Consider the following 24,067-nt stretch of genomic DNA (forward strand, 5'->3'; position numbering starts at 1 on the left):
ACGTTCTTCTTTTCCCGCACCTCGCATCAGTGACTTTCTTTTTTTTCTTAACATTTCCGATCATCCGCTTAGTAAAATGTTTGTATCATAACTATTGTGGTCAACTTCGCTGGGCGAATCACGTCAGTTGTGCACCAATATACTTTTCTAACGCTGCGTTTAAGTCTCCAAGCTTTTTTGTGTGTTTCCCGACTCATTAAGAGTACTGCACAAGTAAATGCTTTTCAGCATGGTTATTAAGGCCAACTGGTGGCCGATTATTGAAACTTATAGACAAAACTATAGACAAAGACGACAAAAGGGATTTGAAGGGATCCTATTGGTGGAAGCAGGTGGTGGCAATGGACATAGGAGGTAGGTAATGGACTAACTAACGGCAACCCACTAAAGAACCGACAGTTAGTCCATAATTTTCTTCCTTAGTCTATAAGAACCAACCATGTCTACCGATAGGATCGCTCCATACTCCTTACGTCTTCTTTGTCTATCGCTTTGTCTATCAGTTTCAATAATCGGCCCGCTGGACTGGATCGTATTTTTAAAATCGCGTCGCTAGTTAACAGTTTAATTAATCAAGATCATAAAGAAGAATTACTCTCTCGAAAGCTATATTGACTTACAGAAAAGGACGTCTCTGAGTAGGGAATAAACTGTAAGCGCTCTGTGTCAACAATCTCTTTTCCTGCCAGTTCAATCGAGGGTTGTGTTTTGAAATTTCGCGCCGTGATACCCGCACAATGGAAAGAGTGCAGCGAAGAATCCAAACAAAATTCAACCAGGGATCCTACGGAATTGGAAATACTCACGGTAACTTCAAATAAATCGACTATCCTTTGGTAAAAAGTCCTGAGTCTACAGAGGCCAGGTAGCAATTTTTATCGAGTTGGTTCAAAAAATTGGACAGCATAATTTAGATTGTAAACTTAGTATATCGAAGACTAAATTGATTTAGTGAATTTTTTAATCAATAAAAAGTGTATGTGTCATATAATCCAGCTATGAAGTGTCCCAAACGTGGCAAAGTATAATCTCAGATAGCTTTTTCTCGAATCGGTGTTTATAAACTGCAAACTTTAAACTGGAATAACCGTGGTTCGGTTAACCTCTTGAAGAAATTTTCATTTTAAAATGTTCTTAGAACGCTCTCCTGTGCCTCATTGTACCGGTCAATTGCTCGATTATATAACATTTTGTAATCAGTTTTATCATATGAAAATAGCTGATTTTATGCCAGAAATGGTATTTCCTTATGGCAAAATGTAGTCCAATTTATCGTTCAGGTGGACTGAGGACCTTTTCCTCACTGGCATTTACGACTGAAAACAATACGGCGTGAATTCACTTCGTCAAGATTATGACGACAAAAAGAGGTATTCTATCATTTAATTCTTTTTATATTTCATGAAAGGCCTTTTATAAGTCACAAAATAAGATACTACTTTCAAATTGAAGACAACAACCTTCCTAAAAATTATGTGAGGTTGAAGCAATCTACCCTCCTCAACACGGAAGATAAAAAAAATATTGAATGAGAAAATTCTGCATAGTATGATATATTGCTACAGTAAAAATGAGATCATAAAAGCTACGCAAGAGTGTTCTTATTTATAGGAATGAATTGACGTTGACAATAAATGAATCATATATACCTAACCGTATCATTTTAAAGTGAGTATGTTGTGCCTGGGATATTGTTCGGTGAAGAAGACATTAATACATGGGGCGTTCATTTGCGTGTAATATTATTGGCTGATTAAAAAATCAATGCATAAGGGGATTACCTTCCTCAATAAGTTGTGTTTGGTCAGGAGAGATAAACATAAACTGAATGGAAGACGGTTCATCCAGTTGGGCTGCATCCTTTATTCCTTGAAGAAGATTCGCTTTCAGGATAGTATCAAAGTTCAGCACCCAGTCTCCACTCCATAAGATTTTTCCTTTGAGCCCTGTTTGATTTTAAATGTACAAGATATCAGTGAATTAGTGAATATCATCAAATTTCATACAGTTACTCTGAGGTTCGTGTGCTCCTCTATCAACACGTCTTTAACGTTTTTCCCTGAAAATGATCGTCATAATTAATTTGAAAGAGATCATTCATTGTTTCGAAAGACTTTATAAAACGGTAACATGAGGAAATAATACGGCATACCTGTGCTAAGGAAACACGCGGTATGAGACCTCAGACAATGCCAAGTTTCCTCCGATAAAAACAGAATTTGTTAGGAAAATTGCGTATATACTTTTCCGAAATTTTCAGACAATTTTGCGCCCAATTGGATCTAAAATATCTAAAAATTTCAAGGGTAAATATGTTGTCAAAAATACATGTTTTATCAAGAGAAATTTGGCAACTCTCGAATCTTTATACGGCGTTTTTTTCTTAGCACGGCAGTATACGAATTTAGAATCCGTGGATCAGAGGGCAATTTCTCTTCCTTAACGCAGTAACTTCGAAATATTGTATTTTAACCATAACATTTCAAAAATTACGTCACTGTTTTACCAGAACTCACCTTTACTGCAAAGTTCCAGTTCATGAATATGTGTCGACTTCAGGTGTAATTTTGCTTTCCCGCTGTTATTGTAATACCTTTCGATATCATCAGCTTGCCAACTTTGGCATATCTCATCATCGTTTGACTTTTCAAAACTCTCTGAACTGTTTGGACTGTCTGCCGCATCCTCCCACAACTTTATCCTACCACTTATAAGCATGTTCCTTATCTCTTCATCCTCATTTTTGCCCTGCCCTATCCACTCTTGGGCTATCTCAAATTCGCCGTCAACCGGAAGGACCGAAATGGAGACGCTGCAAAGATCTAGAGACAAAAAAAAATCACATTTTTGGCATGAAATATTCGTTCTCAAAAATTCGCAAAAATACATATACAATATTAAATCACCGATCAAACTTCGTAAAATGTCGGTGTTTTGAGCTTTGTATTCCAAGAGCATAGAGTACATAGAATCGTAAGGTAAGTGGGAGAGCTGGCGCCACGTTTAAGAATTTTTCAAGTCCCGAATTTCGAGACTCATGCGTGACGCCGGGTCACTTTTTCGATACATGATTGATTGTTTTCGATACACGGGTACCTGGCCATCCGATGTAAACGAAGCAGAAAGGAATTACCACGTATTCTACACCGCCATTTTGGATCGAACATGTATCGAAAAAGTGCCCGAAGCTCGGCTTGCACCGAGCTTGGAAGTCGTGGAGCAGTAAATGGCGCCAGCTCTCCCATTTACATTACGACTCTACAGGGTGAGCGAAAAGTCCCCGACCCCCCCTCTAACTTTTGAACGAATTGAGCTAAGGAAAATGAAACTTTGGAAATGTTTTCCTATCCTCAACAGGGGACCAACTTTTAAGGGGGTCAAAATTTGGTCCCCCCCTCAGGGGGGACAGGGGCCCCCAACTTTTTTTTTCAAATAGCAACCCCTATCTTGTGATACCCTCATTCGAAAGAACATAAACAACAAGAATTTTGGCGCAAACCAACCGCAGATCAATATCTATTTTTGACCGAGTTATATAGGTCAAAGATCAAATTGACCTATTTTCAAAAATCATAACTCCGGTTCAAATTATCGTAAAGAAAAAAATAAAACGGGAAAATTTACCAAATTGTGTTCGCTTTTACGTAAAAATTGCAGAAATCACCTTCGATTTAATTATAAGGGGGGGGGGGGCTCGGACCCACCCGCACCCCAAATACGTCAATTTACAAAGGTCATTCAATTTTCCCTGCGAAATAAGCCAATTTTCCTCTAGATTTGCCTCCCATTCTCTCAGTAAGGCAAAATCAGTTCAACATTACGTTGGCAAGGTCCCCAAATTTCGGGAAAAGTTAAAAAAAAAAACGAAATTAAGTGAATGAATTGACCGTATTAAATTTCGTTTTTTTTTAACTTTTCCACGAATTTGGGAACTTTGCCAACGTAATGTTTGAAACTGATTTTGACCTTACAGAGATAATGTGGAGAGCAAAATCTAAGGAAATATGCTTATTTCGCAGGAAAATTGATGACCTTTGAATTGACGTTATTTGGGGTCCGAGCCCCCCCCCCATAATATTAACCTCGAAGTGATTTCCCTGCAATTTTTACGTAAAAGCGAACACAATTTGGTAAATTTTCCCGTTTATTTTTTCTTTACGATAATTTAGAACCGGAGATATGATTATTGAAAATAGGTTCACATTGACCTTTGACCTATATAACTCGTCCAAATTGAGATATTTGATCTGCGTTTTGCGCCAAAATTCTTAGTTTTTTATGTTCCTTTCGAATGAGTAACAAAGAAGGGTTGGCTAATGAAAAAAAAGTTGGGGGGCCCCTGTCCCCCCCCTGAGGGGGGTACCAAAATTTTGACCCCCTTAAAAGATGGTCCCCCTTTGAGATAGGAACCTTTCCAAAATTTTCATTTCCTTAGCTCAATTCGTTCAAAAGTTAGAGGGGGGGTCGGGGACTTTTCGCTCACCCTGTATGTACTCTATGCCCAATAGTTAAATCTATTCTAAGGTCATTGACACTGTATAATTCTGTAATATGTATAATCGTATAGAGAGATAGAATAATGAATGAATATTTTATTGAGGTGCTTTTGCCAAAACTTTTGGTGATAACTCATTAATGTTCATCTGTTAATTGTGAAAAAGAAAATATCATTATAGGCAAGGTTTTACAGCAAAAATGAAATTTCAGTCAAAATGAAGATTTAAGTTTAGAAGTCCTAAAAAATAACGAATATATATCGTGACTGTGATTTTGATAATGAGTAGTATTAGGACTGTAAAACCTCACCTTCCTTTGACAGATCAAGCCCAGACCAGATGTGAATATTCTCAAATACAACAGGCGTTTCCGCGTAGATTTTCTTATGAATAGCCCCAAAGGATTTCCAAACCTCAACCTGAAATTAATTTTTTTTGTCATTGAATCAGGATAAATCAAGATTTTTAGTTATTGAGAGAAAACACAAGCACGAATTTCTACACAAAAAGAGCGCTTTGTTTAGATGGTAGATTTGCCAACACTCGCAGTGACGTTAACTTTGACAACACCATATAACTTGTGTAATACTAAGACTGTGATACCCATTTTCCGCTGACTGTAAATGTTTTTCCCCTTCTCTTGCTTAGAAATTTATTTTCTAAACCATGCTAAAAACATACTTTTAAACAAACAACTTCACCTGATTAATACTATACTGATATGTTTAACGTATAAAATGGAGCTTAAACAAGTATTTAGACTTAGGAATTAAATATATTAACTTACCAAGAGGAAAGAAATTGGATGAATCGGGGTGTCCTCTTCTTCGTACTTTCTGAGGAATGCTTTGATTTCCGGTATAGAAAATGCCTTCTCGCACACTATTGACTCCTCTTTACCACATATTTGCTGCATTTACAATGTATCCAACAAAACAAAAAATAATCATTCAATTAAATTACGATATGCACCTGGACTGAGTAATGCGCAAAAGGACTACATTTTGCAAAAGGTTGCAGGTTCAAAAATGTTCTCAACTAATTTTCAAATATTCACAAACAAACTAATTTAAGGGTGACTTTTATTACTTCTCTTCTGAGGAATGAAACAAAGTCGAAGGTTTTAAGAAGTTGCAAGATACTTTTTTTTATAAATGTTAGAAACGTGAGCCAAAGATCCATAATTTTTTTACAATTTGAATTTTTACAAGGGCTAATAAATTTCAGGAAAAAAAATTTCAGGAATGCAAATAAAATTGTAAAAAAAATTATGAATCTTTGGCTCACGTTTTTAATATCTATCATTGTGGATACAGCATATGGCTGAACAAATGTTTACACTTTTTTTTACTCGAATTAAGAATATGGCTAAATACTGAAGTTAGCTTACTGGGGAACAAAAGGAGTCCTTTCCATGTGCGTTACATGAAGTTCCAAATCATGCGTTTCCTTTTTAATGGCACCGTTGGGGTCTGTTGAAAGGAAACGATTCATTGATGTTGACACCTCATTTTAAGTATGGACAATTTTCACAAATCTGTCATATGATTCACTTACCATGTAATCAGGAAGTTTGTAAGTTTCGGAGTGTTCCCAAGTGACAAATGGCTGTAAGCTTGGGGTGTCACATGGTACCGGAAACTGAGTTGGTGGATACAAGAGAGACACATTCGGCGAGTAACCCAAGAGATACAACCTTCAGGCGAAAAAAATATTTAAGGTAAGGAACGAATGTTGATAAGTAAACGTATAATTATTTGTGATTTCGTCATTTTATACCATCATAACTTGTCATCGGGCTTAGGAGTGCGGGTGACTTCAAAAATGCACAAATCTGTTGCCTTTAGTTCTCTGAATTCTAAAGCAAGAGGAAATGTTTAGGTTTCATAAAAATCATCTAACTGCATACCTTAAGATATATTTGGACCGCGTTAAACAGAAAGGAACCAAGCCACATCAGCCACTGCCAACTTTAACTGGGCAATTTAATTTTTTACATGGAAACGTTTGTGCGGATTTTCGTGCAAATTTCAGTGAATTTTCTACATTGTACAAAGCACATTCCTCAAGATTGTCAAAAGAATCCGCGCAAACGTTCTCTCGTAAACAATTAAATTGCCCGGTTAAATTCGGCAATAGCCGATGTGGCTCGGTACCTTTCTGGTAAACGCGGTCCATTTATCAATAAAAATTATTTCCAAGTTAAAATTTTACCAAATTAATATACCTAACTTTCAGTACCAAAAACAAAATCTAAACTTCAATCAACGCAGCTATAGCGAGTAGGACCATTTTTAAAAGAAAATGTCGGACTGACTACATGAATTTGGCATGAGGATTGCAAAAAATTACGGATGCTTCAATTCCTTTTTTTCGAGTGGTTAAACTCAGTCATAATACTTCTTTGGCTAATTTTTCATTCGATTTTACACCGGTGAAAGAGGCTCTGCCAGTGAATGCCCCTGACATGCATGCACATTCGTGTCTGCTATACTCACTTGCCAATAGCATCAAGTAGGAACTTCACATTACTAGGGTCGGGACCTTTGGTTCGTCTCGTTAACGGGACATTTGCGACGGTGTCTGGAAGAGCCCTCTTGAGAATGGCCTGCAGCAGACCATGAGGAGCGATTTCAATGAGTGTTGCATTTTTCGGAATGACCGTGATGGCCTCTTCGAACAGAACGGGGCTTAAAAGGTTATTCGTGTGGTATTCTGGTGAGTTGAATTTGGCGGCATTTGTGAACCAGTTAGTTTTTGGGACCGAGCTGCTCACCCACTTAGTTGAACGCTTTGTGTTGATTGGAATTACCTAAAAAGTACAGACGAATGCATTGTGAAAGTTGCGGTACCTATCGCAACATTATTGTCAATACTTTGAAATTGATAGAATGGCCATTATAATGCAGCAAGTTTTTATAAAATTAGTTCTATTAATAACATCCATATTAAAAAGCTTATCAACCACATTTAGGTCAATATGGGGCTTGCTTAAATGCGTTGATACCATATGAGGGGAAAACCACAATATTGGCCATTCTTTAAATTTTAATGAAAATTAGGTGTATTTTACTTAAGTTTCGCAAAATGCTCTTTTAAACGTATGGGTATAGTTACACGAGTACAATTTAAGCAGCATGAAAACTCATGTAGATATAACATGATTAGTAACAACTTCCTGTATAGTTAAACCGTATAAATTGAGCATGAAAAACATTTTCGAGGAAAACGACCTGAAAATAAAGAAATTGTTACTTATTTAATTTTAAAAGAATAGGATTTTGTTCCTTTGAACATTTGCTTCCCAGTAGAATTTCACATAATAATTGAATCACTAAATACAAGAAGAGCACATGTCCAGAAAACCAAATTGTTCAGGAGGCACAAAAAACTGTTTACTTCGTGGTAGATATTTTTTGGAAAGTCGTTATGTTTAAAAATACCGGCGCGGGGAGAAGCGGAGTGCCGGTTTTTTTAAACATAACGACTTTTCATAAAATATCTACCACGAAATAAACAGTCTTTTGTGTCTCCTGAACAATTTGGTTTTCTGGACATGTGCCCTTTTTGTATTTAATGATTCAATTACAGCCCAACCACAAAATTATAAATAAGATCTGAACGCCATAAGATTGTAATACTTTCAATTTTTTTTTTTTTTTTTTTTTTTTTTTTTTAATCAAATCATTACTCATGTTTATTATTGAAATGACGACCTTGGTAGTGAGAGTTCTTATATCGTAGATCTTCAGTTACTGAGTAAATTTATTGATTTTGCATGTATGCCATTTGCTATTTCATACCTCTTTTAGATATTTGAGTAAAATTGGACCGGCCGGTTGAATATACCTCGAGTGGTAGGCGATATTTGCAACATTCACACTTTTGGCGAATATGCCCTTGGCCTCCAACTCGGCGACGAATTTCGTCACGTCCTCAGTTGGGCCAGAAATTGTACAGCTTGTCGAGGAGTTTTGACAAGCTACATCAATCGTCTCTGGAAGCATTCCAACTATATCACGGAATCCTAAACCTGTAACGATAACGCAAGAATTTAGAGGCGACTAAAATTTCATTACTTTTATTCATGAGAATTTTCATTAAAATTTTATTATATCTTTTAAAGAGCTGAGGATGCAGATATTCCTCCATTCTTAAAATTATTTTTTTTTGAATGTCGACAAAACATAAATATATTTAAAAACATTCACAATAAAATATCCAAATATTGCGGGAAATTCAGTAAGGGGATCGAGCCTACTGAAAATTGTTGTCGTGGGAAATTGGTGGCGAATGTCTCCATATTATTTTCCAATGAATCTACTTTTGAATCTCTCTACTCCTTAAATCTCACACTCAATTAAATTTCAAATTATGTAGTCTAAAGCATCGAATATGCAGTTTGAGTCATTTTTGTCAAGAATAATTACCAAATATAAGCGTCCACCCTTCTTCTTTCCTTTGTTCCGTTCTTCTCTTTTCCGTCCCTTTTCCTTCCCTTTTTCATCCTCCTTTTTTTGAGCGAACGGGGGGGGGGGGCATACGCCCCCTACGCGCCCCTGGATCCGCCCATGTTTTTCCATGGAAATTCCAATAAAGAAACAATAGGCTTGAAACTTGAGGAGTCTGCATCTTTTTACAGCAATCTCAAATTTTAATTTTAAATGATCTATTACATGAAATGAGTCAGCGATTATACTAACCTACAGCAGCCATCATTCCTTTGATTAGAGTTGCCTCTAGAGACGCCTTTCCTCGAGCATGGGCTGCTAAAATAGTTTGTTCGAGAGTCAAGCAGTTATCTGCGTATGCACAGCCTAATTCACCGACAGAATGACCGATAATGCCTTCTGGTTCAATTTCCAAAGCTCTTAGAATTTCGACCAGCCCAATCTATAATCAGAAAAAACCGTATAATGTTTACTAACGCTTTGAATTTCTGTGCAAGTTCAAAGCGGAGCATTGAACTGAGGCCAGAAAATTATGTAAAGAACATACAGAACAACAGAAGTTTGTGCCACTTAACGACGTTCGTAATTTCGAGTTTCATTTTAATTTTTGCACTAAGCGAAAACTCCAGGATCATCATAAATTTCGTTTAGTATTGGTGGTCAAAATATCTCAGGTTTTTCTAAAAGTCCATATTGACATAAAATTTGAAATATGCAATTTTTGCCATTGTATTGGTGTCTTTGTTTTGTCATTTAGTCTTCTCCATAATGATGTATATTTTGATGTATAAAAATAACAATTTTTATCTTTTTTCAAAACTTTTTCTCTGATTTGATCCATCATTTTACAAAGAGGACGGGGTAATTTCTCTCTCGCTTTGTAGCATATGAAAATTTATTTGTTCAAACAACACGGTAATTCTGGAAACTTACCTGAATGGCGGCAATGCCGACAAAAGAATGAAGGATGTTATCAAAGATAGTCTCATCATCCGTTGTTAAGATATGTTTAATATCAACACCGCGTGGACGTAGAATTTCGTCACATTTATCGATGACGTCACGAAACAGAGGAATGTGCATAAGTTGAGCGCCCATGCCGTTCCATTGGGAGCCCATCCCAGAAAACACCCACCAAATTGGGCCTTTATCTCCGTCTACTCTCTGAAATTAGTCAGAGATAGAAAATTTAAAAAGAATCCACTATGGCAATTTTAGCTATAAGCGCATCAACAGAGAAGGCACATAAATAGGAATTTTAAAACAAAGCGAAATAATTCAATCAAACAGAAAATGGTATAAAATGGCTCCTTTGAGCGTTGTAATTTTTTGGTAAAATTTCAAAAGCGCAAAACCCTACAAGTGAGGATGCACATATGCGCTTTTGAGGTCATGAAAAGATGGCAGTCGTTTTCGCAAATGATTGACCTTGAAACTGGAGAAAAGGAGATAAGAAAAACTTTATCTACGAGTTCACTCGCGGTGCGAGTGAATCGATGATTGCTCACATCGCCAAAACGCCTTCAATTCCGTGCGTATGCAACCCGGGCATCCGTGAAGCTCGAATAGTTGCATTCAGGCGATATAATGAAAGCTTAATTTTTAGTGTCCTTCGCATGCGATAATCGCATTGGAGGGTACTTTGCTTGTTTCCCTTAAACTTCAACTGCATTCCAGCGTTACCCATTACTAAGGTAAACTATACTGATTTTTATTGCAACATTCTCAATTTTCTGTAAACGTTTTGATTGTTTGAATGTACACGGAAAAAAAAATTGCTGATTCAACAATTCAATTGCTAAAAACAATGAGTGCAATGTTTCAACGCAGATTTTACAACAAAAAAATGCTACTTTAACCACATTGTAAACTAATTTAACCACGAGGGTGGTTAAAGTAGCATTTTTTTGTTGTAAAATCTGCGTTGAAACATTGCACTCACTGTTTTTAGCAATTGAATTGCTGGATCAGCAATTCTTTTTTTTTCCGTGTATTACGACAAAACTATCTTTTACCTGCCGTTTAGGTTCAGAGATTGTTCCATCTGCGTGCTTCAGGTTATATCCTCTGAACATGTGCCCTTTAATAGGTTCCTGGAACACCCCGTTTGACAAAGCGGCAAATTCAGGCGTCACGTTGGTTGTTGCCACACGCTGAAGAATTTGCTCGATCCCCTCTTCCGTCCGTGATGACATCAGCATAATCTGAGGCAAAGATTCTTCTATTTTCTTCGACGATGCGCTCCTGTGAAAGTTGTCTGAAGTTTTGCAAGCCAGAGAGAATTCTAAGTGAGTTCTCGAATAAGCTTGCACTTGCGGGTTTTTCGAGGCTCACTCATATTAACTCAGGCTTTGCACATGATGAGTATCGGAAATATTTTGAAATGAGAAACCATAAAAAACAAAAATCTCCCTTAATATTTGGACGTATTTCTACCAAACAGACCTATGTGGAAGTGAGAAATATGGGGTGTGCTCGTTAGTTCTCTTGCGTAAGAGTGAATGAGAATAATAAAGCGCCAGTGACGTCAGCGGCAATGAGGGAGCGGGAGCGGAACGAGGGCAACGTCGTCGGGACGCTTTAACTCATGAGCCCTGTCCACAACGCTTTCTTGCCCTGCCCGCGGCTCATGACTCCCGCATCCAGTTGACACATAGGTCTGTTTGATAGAATGCAATATCCCGCTTTTCCAATTCTTCAAAAGGAACCACGCCCACTTTTACATTGCTTCTTATGCAGATTTATAGAGCACACCCCATCTTTCTCACCTCCACATAGGTCTGTTTGGTAGAAATACGTCCATTTCAGTCTCTTTTTCATCGTACATTCAATCCTATTTAGGGAACATTACGCTTGTGAGCGTTTAGTTTACATGTAACTGATTATCATGCTTTGTAATATGATCCAGTCTTGAAAAAAATTTTCATCGAGAGTTTTACACCGTAAGAAGGAAATGATGGTATTTTCTACGTAGAATACAACGTCGCGAACACAGAACGTAGACAGAACTTTGAAGTTAAGAAAAGCTATCTCAATGATGATTTGAGGATGGAAATGGCCAGTTCTCTCTTGAAATTCTGAGGGTTTCCTGTAGCCTTCAGGTGATATGGCTTTATGAAAGAACGTATTTATGCTAAAAGGAACTATCTGACACGCAAACCCTATGCAAATAGTTCCTTTTAGCATAAATACGTCCATAAGAGGCTCTATTACTCGAGGTTGGTGTATTCAAAAATTATAAAAGCTAAACAATGAGATTAGCAATGAATGAAATGCATGGCAGTCTGGATACATGAAAGAAAGTTCATTGCTGTGTTCAAAAATTTATTTTATGCCAACTCTTTCGTATTGAGAAGGGTTACAGTGGCTTTTTGTATTCCATTGCATTCCTTTTGGCCTCTAATGATTCTATAGGCAAACAAGGCAAGGGAGTCTTTACTTTATGCTTATCACAATTTAGCATCGTAAATTGGTTCTATGGAGTAATTTAAGTTACTATTTTTATTTCAATTTATGGCCCAAACTTGCGGGCATTCATGCATAATGGGTCCGTTTAGGGTTTCCATTAAAAATAGACTTCTCTCGGAGAAATGCTGCTAGTTTTTCAAAGCTATTAGTTCCAAGAGACACTTACTTGACATTTTGTTGTAAAAGTAAATGGCCAAAGCCTCCAGCAAATCCAATGGCATTTATTCCGACCAAATTGCCTTTGAGTGGTGTTGATTCTGTAACTACCTGAAAGTGTAATAAGTTGTTGATTTAGTTATCCTTACAACGATAAAAAAACATTAAATATAAAACAAATGGGTTTACAAGGCTAAAAAAAAATAGAATAAACTTAACCAGAACGTTTTTGGCTTATTACATGCCCATTCTCAACTGGAATAAGAGCTAAAAAATGAAAAATTAAAATAAGAAAATGAGCATGCTCCTGACCGAGGTAGTGCAAACTCACATTACATTGAAAAGGATATCCTTACATTGAAAAGGATATCCTTACATTGAAAAGGATTTCCGTTCACGCTCCTACCAGAGTGCAAGTTTGTTCTTCATTTTTAAACGTAAACAATAAATAATCACAATAAATATAGGGATACTCTCTACATATTCAGTATTTAATTTTGAGGACATACTTTGCATATTTTTTTCGCCAACGTTCCAAGGCAATTTTCGGACATACCTTCATTTTGTTGGCTGCTAGTTTGTAGTTTGGTGTCTCTACGTTGATACTGGGAGGGATTTCTGACTTATTTAGGGCAATTACAGCTTTGACCGTTCCCGCTGCAGCTGCAGCCGTCTCTGCGTGTCCTATATTTGACTTCACCGAGCCGACTAACAAAGGAGATTTCCGGTTTTTGCAGAAAGTTTCTGCTATTATATTGATCTCCTTGTCCTCTCGTTCCTGCAAAAGTTCAATACGTAATTTAAAAATTATCATCTCCCTTTTTCAATGACCCCATAAATCATTAGTTTTACGTGCATTTTAGCAATTTTCCTGCAAATTGAAGATCAAACATGAAAATGTTTGAAGAAATTCAAATTGCAACGTATGCAACCTCACTTCCGAATCGTTAAAATAGCACGTAAATCGGCACAATGTTAGAACGTTTCTTAATTATATTTTTGCCGATGCTTAAGTATAGCTCTCACGTTAATCGAAAAGTTTCCTTCAAACCAGAAGGTATGCAATCTGGGTTGCAAATTGGTAAAATTTTTGGAGTGACACGGAAAAAAGAGGTAGGAGTCAATTCCCAACTTAGACATTTTCAGTCAATTGTGGTAGTACTCCAATAAATTGGGTTACTAACCCAAACGTTGCGGTACTACCACCAACTTGAGTTGTCACACTACCACAATATTTGGAAATGTCCACATCATCCTACAAAGTGGGGTGGCACCACAATTTTAAGGGGACAACCCTTAATACTTTTTTCTTCCGTGGAAATTATGTGGTAGAATCTGCATATATAGCACTCAGAAACCTCACGTGTTATGAATGCGAAGCAAAATCTACTATTTTTTTTTTTGAGTGTCATGTGCTTTTATGATGTTAATTTTACTTCGCATTCATATCACTCCAGGTTTTTGAGAACTATGTAGACTCAAGCACCAAATTTTACACCTCGATTTATAAAATCGTGCAGTTGCTCATACTGAGACTGCGCGTCTTCTCTTGGCAGACTGATTAACATACACTAACCTTGAACCCACATCCGTCGGCTTCAATGTATGTGACAGTAGTAGGGTCGATTTTCCACTTTTCATAATTTTCGCGCAGCATCTTTTTGACCGGTTCCTCGTGGAACGATATGAAATTTCCGTCCGCCTTGTCGCCGAAAAATCTGAAATCGGCCCCGATTACTGTCGCCCAATTTCTTCTCGCGTCTCGGGCACGTTGTATGAAGAAAGCTGCGCACGAATCGCTTACTGCATATCCTTGAGCTGAAACAATTGAAAATTTTTCGATGAAGTTCGTCTCGGACCTTATGTTTGGCAGTGTAAGATCTTGTAAATTTGAGTTTTCGAAACCTTCATCAGATACCGGATACTTAGAGAGGCTTATGCCTCTAGTAGACATAGCTTTGATTAACTTTCTCCATCAAAAAAGTATTGCGTCACTTTTTACTACGGTATGGAATCTTTTAAAAATTTGTATGTTGAGAAACATCTTTTTTTTTTACAGCGGGCTGATTATTGAAATTGATAGACAAAGCTACAGACATAGATGACAAAAGTTATATGGAGGGATCATATTGGGACACCAAAAAAAAGGATGCTGACTCAAGGTTCTGGATGTAAAAAAGTGCGCGACAACTCACAAAACGCTGAGTCAACCCCCACAGCAGTTACTATAGCAAAGTCAAGATGTAGAGCTAACTGCTTTGGTGGTTAACTCAACGTTTTGTCATTTGTCGCACACTTTTTTACATCCAGAATGTTCAGTCATCATCCATTTTTCGGTGGGGAAGCGTGTGGTTATAATGGACTATAAGGAGGTGGGAATAGAATAATTAACTAGAACCGCCAAGAGACCATTTCGTTAGTCCATCATTATTCTCTTTAGTCTGTAAGAACCACCAGTTTCAACCGACGGGATTGCTCCATACTCCCTATGTCCTCTTTGTCTATCGCTTCGTCTATCAATTTTAATAATCAGGCCGCAGGTCCATAGCCCAACAGATCAATAGTCGCAGTAAAGATGCGTAACATGAGTCTCGTCACTACAGTGTATCAGTAAGAGAAGGCCAACATTCTCAGTACAATTATTTACAGTTACATTAGATACAGTTTTACTATTCTTGACACTTAATGGGCCTGTTGCAAACTTTTGCTAGAGCAAAACTAAGAGTTGTTTCTTATAGAAAATGCCTCAAAAATCACGATGAGCGCATCGACAAAGTCTGAAATGCACTCATAACTTCACAATATGCGTAAGAACTTTGCGGTTTTTTGAGCTTCCCGCTTCAAAAACGATACTACGGCACAGGTGAACATTTTGTCAGAGGAGTCCCTCCACCGTCGGCAATATTTATCATGGCCGACGCTTGCGCAGTTCCGCGAGTAATTATTCGAGGAGAGTTCAAGGTCAATCAGGGCGGGCGAGGGAAATGTGAACATAAACACGCCGATTGTTATCTGGTCTAATCCTGTTCAGGTGTTATCTCGTCCAATCACACGTGTTTTGGCGGATTGGCGTAGGCCATGATGAGTATTGCCGTCGATGGAACGGCTACTCTAATAAAATGTTCACCTGTGCCGTAGTATCGTTTTTGAAGCGGGAAGCTCAAAAAACCGCAAATTTCTTACGCAGATTGTGAAGTTATGAGTGCATTTCAGACTTTGCCGATGCGCTCATCGTGATTTTTGAGGCATTTTCTATAAGAAACAACTCTTAGTTTTGCTCTAGCAAAAGTTTGCAACAGGCCCATTGTAACTGAAGAGGACGATTTATTTTACACAAAATTGCTCTACTCTTACCATGTTCATCAAAAGCTCGACATTTTCCGTCAGCTGCTGAAAATCCCATTCCTTGGTAAATTGCTAAGAACCGAGGAGACATGATATTGTTAGCGCTGACTATTATGGCGCCATCCAACCGGCCCTCCTCCAACTGTCTTTTGGCGTGGTCGAAATAGTGGAGCATGGAACCGTAACCACCTTGGAACGCATAACTAGGACCTGAAATGCAGACACATGGCTCAATTCAAAGTGTTAACCAAGTGTAGGGAGTTAGATGGTTACTGCAGTTTACTTCTAAATTCAAGAGTATCAAAAACAAATAACTCATGTGCAATTTTTTTCGAAAACAAAAAACTGAGTATATGGTCGTTTTGATTAAAAATCTGGTGAAAGTGTACTTCGTGCAAATCGTTTACGTTTTAAAGTGCCCTAAATTTTCTGCATTATAGCGTAAACTAAAATAAATTCAAAAGCGATGTCTACCTTGCAGGTTCATTGCAAATGAGAGTCGATTCGCCGTCAGGGCTCTACAGTTTCCCATTAGAACTTTTTCTGTAATTGTGTAAGTTAGGATGAGTTCAGATTCACTATTGTCGTAAGTGACGTAAACAGCTGTGTTAGTCCCTTCCAACTGTTTAGGATTGAAACCTAGAAGAAAATATAGTATTAAACCTCTTAAAATTTAAAAATCATTCATTGGCCGTATACCTTTTTGTTCATTTAAAACTTCCGTTAATTGGAAGGCTTCGAAATTATCTAGCTTTGGGCGCTTAATACACACATAAAAGAAATACAGTAAGTTCACAAACAGCAGCCTAATTTTGTTGCGTATCTCAAATAAAGCACCTTTGAGTTACCTTCCAATTAAGTCTGGTAAGAATACTATAAACTGTAAAATTCAGTTCATCTTGATGATCTCTCTTCGATATATGTTATTATTGCGACCAATTAAGGTTAAGCAAGGTCAGGAACACCCATAATAATTATGATGACCCTGTTTGTACTAAGCCACAGCAATAAAATGAATTTGATCTTCAAATTATATGCTTTAAAACGTGCTCAGCAAAAGTAGCGGTCTAACAAAAGACGCCCCTTTTCTAAAACGCCCGCTATTAGCTGGGTAGGCAATTAGCCCGGTAGATGAGTTCGAATAGTTGCTAGTGTAGACTGAGCTACTCGTTAGCTGCAAGTAGAGGCCTTCGCATGGTTACGAGTGTGGCTGTGCATTCATGAGCTGCAGAAGTAATTCGGAATGATTTTACTGATTGATGGTTAAACAATCAGGATTAGTTTTCTCACAAACTAGCGTGGTTGATTGATTAAGCTCGAGTGCCTCCCGGGTTAATTTTACATATAGAACAGAGGACACACCTGCGTCGATCACAGCTTCCACACTGATTTCTAAACATTTCTTCATGATTGGGTCCATGACGCTCGGATAGCTGAATGGAATATTGAAAAAAGTTGCATCAAACTTATGATGAGAAACTGCGTGACCAGTGAACATTGGCCAGTCCATTTCATCTAGGAATCAAAAAATCAATATTGTCGCTCTAGAAAAGACATAGTACGTATATTTGCTCTGAAATCTAATGCATATCAATGGAGAGGAGGACAAGGTATATAAGTGCAGTTTTTGCAAAAATTGAAATATTAATAATGCAAGTAAAACCAGTCTTTCTGCAAATTCTGTGAAAAATTTGCTCCCAAATTTCAATTTTTCAGCATCGAAAAGTCACGTTGCACTTTTTTCCCGCCACAAGGATCCATGTAATATTGAAACTCCAAACACGTATATCTCGAAATAGCAAGAACTCATTTAATGCGCCTCCCGCCAAGTAGCTCACTTATTTATTATATTCACACTAATACAAATACTAAGATATTTCTTGTAACTCAACACTTTCAAAAAGAGTAGAAGAATAATCACACTATATGTGCAAAGTATAAATATATCGATTTGGATATATTTCAGTGTTACGTGACATTTATATTGATAGTCAAAGAACGGCATGAATTTTATGTAGCACATTTTAAATGAAAAATCGATTCGCAAAAACTCCATTTTAGTAACAAGTTCTTTTTATTTTTTTAGTTTTGATTGTTCGCCTTGTGATGGGGCTTTAGCCTTCGTGCATCGGCACGAAGGCTAAAGCTCAGGGCAACAACCAAGTACGATGAGAGTTCCTCAACTCCTTCCGTTCGAATAATAGCTCCAAACACAGTGCGGTCGGCGTAAAACGCATATTAGCGCCTGCAAGGCCGTGCGAATACTTCATGCATTGCGCCAAACACAGTGCGTTCGGCCCTGTTTCGTGGAGAGCACAATAGCGCCTACAAGACCGTGTGAATACTTCACGCATTGCGCCGATCGGCTCTGTCGGCTTAAAACGCATATTAGCTTCATACTTCACGATTTGCGCCAAACGCAATGCAATCGACGTGATATACATATCGATGGCTAACGAACCAAATCGCCTATCTGCAAACGATTTTGTAGAACGAAGGGAAAACCTAGCCATTTTTGTGATTTTAAGGTTAGATGTGCAATTTTTTCATGCATTACAGCGTCATTGAAGCGCCTTCCAACGAAATTGAAGAAAAAGAAAAAAAAACTAGGATCATCAGTCTACATATTTTATATTGTAGAATGCGATGCCAAAATTGTCAGATTGGCGATATTGTTCGTAAGCCATCGATATTAGCACCTGCAAGACTGTATGCGTACTTCACAAAATGCGCCTACGCGAGGGTGCGCGCTTCATCCTTGAACATTCGTAATTTATCGGTGTCAGACCCACCGCCTGCGGTATACACGATTTCTGACCAGTGTTTACCGCGTGTGCCAAACACCAATGCACACACAAATCAAATACAAAATAAGAAAAAAATGAAAATGCAGTGTTAAAAATAGTAGTGTTTCTTTTCCTACAAATAAGGAAGCCTCGTCTTCCTAGCGCCAGCACAGCTTTTACTCTTTGCTGTTCAATTTGAGGTGACTGCGTAAACATCTAATTATCTGTTATAACAACCATTGGCCATAACGAACGAAAAAGGCCGGTCTCCTCAAGGTCATTATTTTTGATTTCCACTGTATTTTTCATAATTATTTCTGATGGAAATTGTGGAAAAATATATTATATAGTGGGAATATCTGCCACCTCATTACGTCATCAGACGGCATTTCTCATTTAAACACGTGTATTTTAGTAGATTATGTCATTTGGTACAGAATATGTTAAGAGCAATGGGGATGGATTTTTGGAGGAGGTCGGCAGGAATTTCTAGGAGAGATTGGGTCCGTGATAAGAGAGTGCGTCAGATCTTGGAAGTCGAAAATGACATCGTGTTCGATGTCGTGACCAAACAGATTATCTGGTACGGTCATGTTAATATTATGACGGAAGAGAGGCTGCCAAAAAATATGTTTGATTGGGTTCTTCTGGGGAGGAGACGAAGGGGACGCCCAGTGAGAGGGTGGCGACAGGAGTTTTAAATGAGATGAGGGAGTGTTAACTCCCTGATGGAGTGTGGGAGGACCGAGTTTTGTGGTGATTAGGCGTCGCAGAGCGTCAGAAAGCTCTATTATAGCGACTCATGTGTATGTATTTCATTTGATCATAGTTTCTCTAATACTTGTTCCTTAGAAAACAAGGATATTTCCAAGCTTAGTACGATCGGTTTCTTCTTAAACATGAAATTCACTAAATTGCAGACACCAGCGACTTCTCCATTCTCTATTTGGACGTATTTCTGCCAAACGAAACTATGTACATAAAGACATGACCCCTTAAACCCATGAGAATATATGTGTCGCAGACAATTAGCAATCGTCGGCAATTTGCAAGCGGTTCACACGTTGTTTCAATAAATCGCAATAATGCGCAACGGCATAATGTCATTTGTAAGAGTTATAGTCTTCAAAAGTATGAGCTCGGCTTGAAGCGCCTTCATTCTTTGTGATACTCTACGCTTCGTCACGATGTTAGTTTAGTTACCTGTCCGATCTCAACCCAACTAAAGTCACGGAGATCACCACACGCTCTTCTGAGTGTGGACATTCTTGCCATGTTTTTAACGATGTTTAGGAAAAAATGTCTATTCACATTATCTGCAACATAATCAGCACTCTAATCTTCTTCTTTTATTTTTGAATTTCATGATTTTCAATATTTATTCACCACTGGCCTGTAAATTGCCAGCGATTGCCAATTGCCTGTGACATACGCATAACAAGCCTCACGTCACAGTGCACATAGTTCCGTTTGGTAAAAATGCGTCCGATTTTGCATCGGTTCCTTCAAGAGCGAACCCAAGCCGCGTTCGTCTTCCATGAGTACCACACTTACCCTCATCGTAACACACCTCCCAGTGGCTTTTGTCGTTGGAAATGAGGTGTGACTTTTTAAACAATGCCTCCTGCAAGTCTTCAACGGTGGCACACCCAGGAAATGTGCCAGCCATTCCAGCGATCACTACCTCCGGCTTCTCCTCCATCTTATGTAAAGGCTCCCGTGGTTGTTGTAATCTGTATTAAATTTGAAAGAAAAAAAGTAAGGGAATTGAGGTACTGGAACATATTGTCTCCGTCTGAGCAAAATGCCACATATTTTGAAGTTTAATTGGATTGCATTTTGGAAAAAGGAACCAAGATCATTCCAATGTCGCTAAGATCGTTAACTCTTTTCACCTTGAAAATATAAACTGATTATTTAAACAAGTATCTTTACTCCCAATATATAAACTATAATTTTAAAATGAAAGTTACTGTTGTAAATTTAACTTTTTCATTATCTCAGTAATTTTACTGCAACCACGCAAGTTGCACAATCCTGGCAACACTGGAATCCTCTTGGTTCCTTTTTGCAAAATGCAATCCAATTGTATTTCAGAAAATGGAGTTTTGAAAATGAGCCGAGCGAAATTCTGACCTGCCACGTTATAAGAGTACAAAATTGTCCGATTGTAATGAAAGTTTAAACCGTCAGCCTCAGTTGGCAAAGAATGAGTTTTACTATCGCAAATCATTTTTAGGGAACCAGGAAGGGCTTCCCGTCAAAATCTAAAAATCCAATGTTTCGCCCCAACTAGAAAAATTACTCCACGGAAATTTAGAAATGGAGCAATACATGCATAATTCCCTACAAATATTTAACGTAGGACAAATTAATTAATATTTTTTCGCTTAGCCTTCATTTCAGGAGCTCATAATTCATTAATGCGTCTTTAAAGTCAAAACGCCGGTATCCTTAGCTGAAGTTGGGTCAATATGACAAAAACTTCAGTCACCTGGACTTAAAAAATCAGTATTTCATTGAAACTGAAGTTTCTATGTCTGTTAAAACATCATAATGAAACCAGCTCCAAACTCTTATCATGAAAAAACGGCTCTTAATAAATAGGTTCACTTACATGATTTCTTGATGACTCCTCCTCTTCTGGAAGTCCTTCTGTTAGTGCAAAATATAGGATTTAATTGGTTTTTTTTTTTTACTTTTCCGTTTCACTGAAGATCAATACGCACCATCACGTGCACCTCAAGAGATAAAGGCCACAAATTAGGGAATACACATAATAGGATCATGTAAAGCCATAGGAAATAAGTTAGGGGTCTTTGGTAGAGTTGGAGGACAAAAAATCACAACTGGGAACTCCAGCGAGGTTGAACTATGTAGCGCATTTTCTCCGACGAACCACTCATTCTATTTTTCCGGTTCGTTTCATTCAGTATTATTTGAGACCACCTTTACCCTCTTGAATTTCTCCGTCCTCACAACGAGAAAACTGGCATTAGTTATCAAAATGTAAAAACTACTACAACTTGAGTATACAACTTAAATCAACTTTTACTAATGACAAAGTATTTTTTGTCGCATGTTTTTCTTTTATTCTACCGCGGAAAAAATTCACGAAGCAAAATAAGGTCTAGAAACCGACCGTCACGTGTGACTCAATTTTTAAACTGGTTTATTGGCACACATTTGAAACATCAAGTACGGCGCGACGGAAGCTTAACGCGATCTGCATGCCGTTCCTTTACACATATTAATTAAACCGAGTCAATTCTCGTATTATGTCGTTATAAACCGCAATTACGAATGCTACGGCAGCGCAAAGGTACAAAGTGGCAACGGATGCGTAGAAAAGCGACAATGAGAGGAAATGCATGTGCTAATTTCCCTACTTTCCGCAGACTGGGTAAAGGACGCGAGAAAAGCAGGAAAAACGCTGGAAAAATCTTAAGAAGTGGGGGATTGGATAGGCCGGAGTTAGCGTGCAAAAAAATTTATTGGACCACACGTGGTGGACGATGAAAAAATTCGACCGTGCCTCCCGAAAAAGATGCAAATTATTGACGTCTATTTTTTGCATAGGCGCGGAGGAAGCTCATTAAAAACTGCGCGTCTCTTCCGAGATCAATGACCGTCCAAACGCGAATAGGAATTTTTGCAGGTCATGAGTGGAATTCATATTTTTTTTCATACTCAGAATTTGGAGAAGTCAGAGGTTGCCGCAGTGTTGTAGTGCTGAGCAAGAAAAGATCATCAGAGAGGTTAAAAAATTACGCACTGCAGAACACCATGGAGTACATAGAGTCGTAATGTAAGTGGGAGAGCTGGCGCCATGTCCTGCTCGACGAGTTCCAAGCCCGGTGTTCGGGGTCACTTTTTCGATGCATATTCGATCCAAAATGGCGGTGTGCAATATGGCCGGGTCTCCGTGTATCGTGACCAATCGGTTATGTATCGAAAAAGAGACACAGCGCCGCACAGGAATCTCGGAATTCGAGACCTGGAAAATGCTTAAAAGTGGCGCCAGCTCTCCCACTTACATTACGACTCTATGTACTCTATGCAGAACACGCACATAAATCTCTCGTCAAAACGTCACAAACTACGCGACTAACACCTATAAAATTTCCCAATTCAACTTTCTGAGTTATAAGTCCTTTTTTTTTGTATCCATCTGTTTAAACTTCCCACTTGGCAAAAATGTTCAGGCAAATCGATTGCAACATTAATTCAGAGTGTTTAGCAATGGATTCGTTTTACAGCATGATGAGTATCTCTTGAAAATTGACAATACATTTTAAAAGTATCAAGGGTCAAAGGAGGAAGTCGGTGGAATGAAACTTTAGTTCTTTGCCAAATGTGAAATTTTGTTTGGGAAATTTTGTTCTAGTTGATTTTAGCTTTTTGACGAATTTGATGTTTGAATTTAATGATTTTGACGTAAACTATAAACGAAGCGATTTATTCCTTGCCACTAAGAAAAATTTGAGCTCATGTGCTTTCCGTCATGAGATAAATACAAAAGTATTCTCAAATGTGCAAACTATAATAAATGCTTTCTAAGTTTCACCATTAATATTGGAACAAGCGCAATAAACAAATCGATAACCAAAGTGAAAAAAAATAACTTATCCCCATTGCGACGTTTCAAAACTTCCGCTCCTATTTGATTTTTTTAAAGATAAACAAGCCAACTATTCATCTTGAAATTTATGCCACATATTCTGCTAACAAAGAGAAAAGTCAAACCAGTTTTCGAGAAATTACGTTGTCGAGTTTTCCATTGAAAAGGTAAAGTAGGACGGAAAATAGTCTGGAACGTCGCAAACGGAGATACATGGTTTCGCACTTTGTCCATCAAAATTGAACCGTTAATGTGGAATAGGCGCTTAATTCACGGATGAAAAACTTTCAGCGAAGTGATTTTTGTTGAGTTGGGTTAAAAAATCTGATTTTGATATTTTTACGGAAAACTCTGCGGTATCCTTAGGACTGAATTTTGACCAGTTTCGTTACCTTGGACGTATCAAATTAGATGTCTCAATAATTTCCTCTCAAATCTATGTTTTTCAGTTCAAAAACCTCAAACCGTCATGAATCTGATTCAAAAGTTTTGAGTATATTTAATTCCAAAATAATTGTGGAGCACTCCTCCATGCTCTGGCATACACAAATTATTTTTGATTTTTGTAAACTTGGGTTTCTTTCGCCTAAAGTTGGTCACAAATCAGCACTTTCATAATTCATTTGAAATTATCGTGTTGTTCCAAACACGTCTTTGTCAAAGAAAAACACGTCTTTTGTCAGAGAATTGCCGTTAAACGTAGAATAATACAAATATATACAAATTGGGAAAAAATTCGAAAGT

General features: G+C 37.8%; 1 protein-coding gene across 1 annotated transcript; it reads right to left on the reverse strand.

Moving 5' to 3' along the window:
- Positions 1–578: 578 nt before the first annotated feature.
- Positions 579–22,199, reverse strand: LOC109030431 (fatty acid synthase). Its single transcript, XM_072304710.1, has 19 exons — positions 21,320–22,199; positions 20,257–20,435; positions 17,279–17,431; positions 16,391–16,555; positions 15,926–16,126; positions 14,148–14,389; positions 13,128–13,349; positions 12,582–12,682; positions 10,963–11,191; positions 9,881–10,111; positions 9,200–9,389; positions 8,300–8,529; positions 6,995–7,308; positions 6,054–6,192; positions 5,284–5,406; positions 4,807–4,915; positions 2,517–2,822; positions 1,782–1,946; positions 579–784 (listed from the first exon to the last, which is right to left on the reverse strand). The coding sequence occupies exons 2-19, from the start codon at positions 20,402–20,404 to the stop codon at positions 579–581; spliced, it is 3,474 nt and encodes a 1,157-aa protein (XP_072160811.1). The 5' UTR covers positions 20,405–20,435; positions 21,320–22,199.
- Between the last annotated feature and the right edge of the window lie 1,868 nt (positions 22,200–24,067).

This window comes from Bemisia tabaci, chromosome 9 (genome assembly GCF_918797505.1).
Source record: "Bemisia tabaci chromosome 9, PGI_BMITA_v3".
Classification (NCBI taxonomy): Eukaryota; Metazoa; Arthropoda; class Insecta; order Hemiptera; family Aleyrodidae; genus Bemisia; species Bemisia tabaci.